Raw genomic sequence first — 952 nt, forward strand, 5'->3', positions numbered from 1 at the left:
TAATACAGAAGTATAATCATTATTATATTAGGTATATACAAAGAAGGTAAAATAGGTATCTTTAATGAATTCTAAATAATTTAACTCTCATGGCCATATGCATATACTTCTATATATATAATTATCTCTCTCTCTCTCTCTCTCTCTCTCTCTCTCTCCCTCTCTCTCTCTCTCTCTCTCTCTCGCTCTCTCTCGCTCTCTCTCTCTCTCTCTCTCTCTCTCTCTCTCTCTCTCTCTCTCTCTCTCTCTCTCTCTCTCTCTCTATATATATATATATATATATATATATATATATATATATATATATGTGTGTGTAAACACATATATATACGTACATGGATATGAAAAATAAAACAAGTTCTTTCCATACTCAGCCGAGTAAGAATTTATTTTTTGGACTTTGCCGCACGCCCTCAGGAGACCACTTTTAGAGAGCACGGGCGTCGTGGCTACAAGCTGTTCCCACCCGTGACTTCTGGCGTGCATTGCACATCTCGAGTCACAACAGAAAAATAGAAAAAGAGTCCGTGCGCTTTCCTTGGCCGCCCGCCCTCCGCCCGGGTCGTGGGCGCCCTAGGCCACCGAGGTGATCATGGACAGCTCCATGTCGTCGTCGTCGTCAGGCACGACCAGCTGCAGCTGCATCGGCGAAGGCTTCGCCGCCGTGCTGGCGCGGGGGGGCGGCGCCCCCGGCATCTGCTGGAGGGGCACGGGGAGGAGCGCGATGGCCGGCCTGAGCGGCTGCTCCCGGACGGCCGTGGGCGCCGCGGGGGCGGCCCTCGAGCTCCCGACGGAGGCGGCGAGGCGGCCGACGGAGGCGAGGGCGCCGGAGAGGCAGGAGGCGAGCGCCGACGCCGCCGCCTGGCGCTCGGACCGCCCCGACCGCCCGATGATGGCGGCGAGGCCCAGCAGGTAGAGCGAGACGACCACGCCCACGTAGCAGAGGGCGTGG

At 54.7% G+C, this 952-nt stretch overlaps 1 protein-coding gene across 1 annotated transcript in view; it reads right to left on the minus strand.

Annotated features, from left to right (window-relative positions):
- Nucleotides 1-343: 343 nt before the first annotated feature.
- LOC138859572 (uncharacterized) overlaps nucleotides 344-952 on the minus strand; it is an 18,966-nt gene continuing 18,357 nt past the window's right edge. Inside the window, exon 2 of the mRNA XM_070115200.1 lies at nucleotides 344-952. This exon is cut by the window's right edge and continues 116 nt beyond it. Within this exon, the coding sequence (XP_069971301.1) occupies nucleotides 574-952 (379 nt within the window). The 3' untranslated portion in view covers nucleotides 344-573.

Source organism: Penaeus vannamei, chromosome 37, assembly GCF_042767895.1.
Source record: "Penaeus vannamei isolate JL-2024 chromosome 37, ASM4276789v1, whole genome shotgun sequence".
In the NCBI taxonomy this organism is placed as follows: domain Eukaryota; kingdom Metazoa; phylum Arthropoda; class Malacostraca; order Decapoda; family Penaeidae; genus Penaeus; species Penaeus vannamei.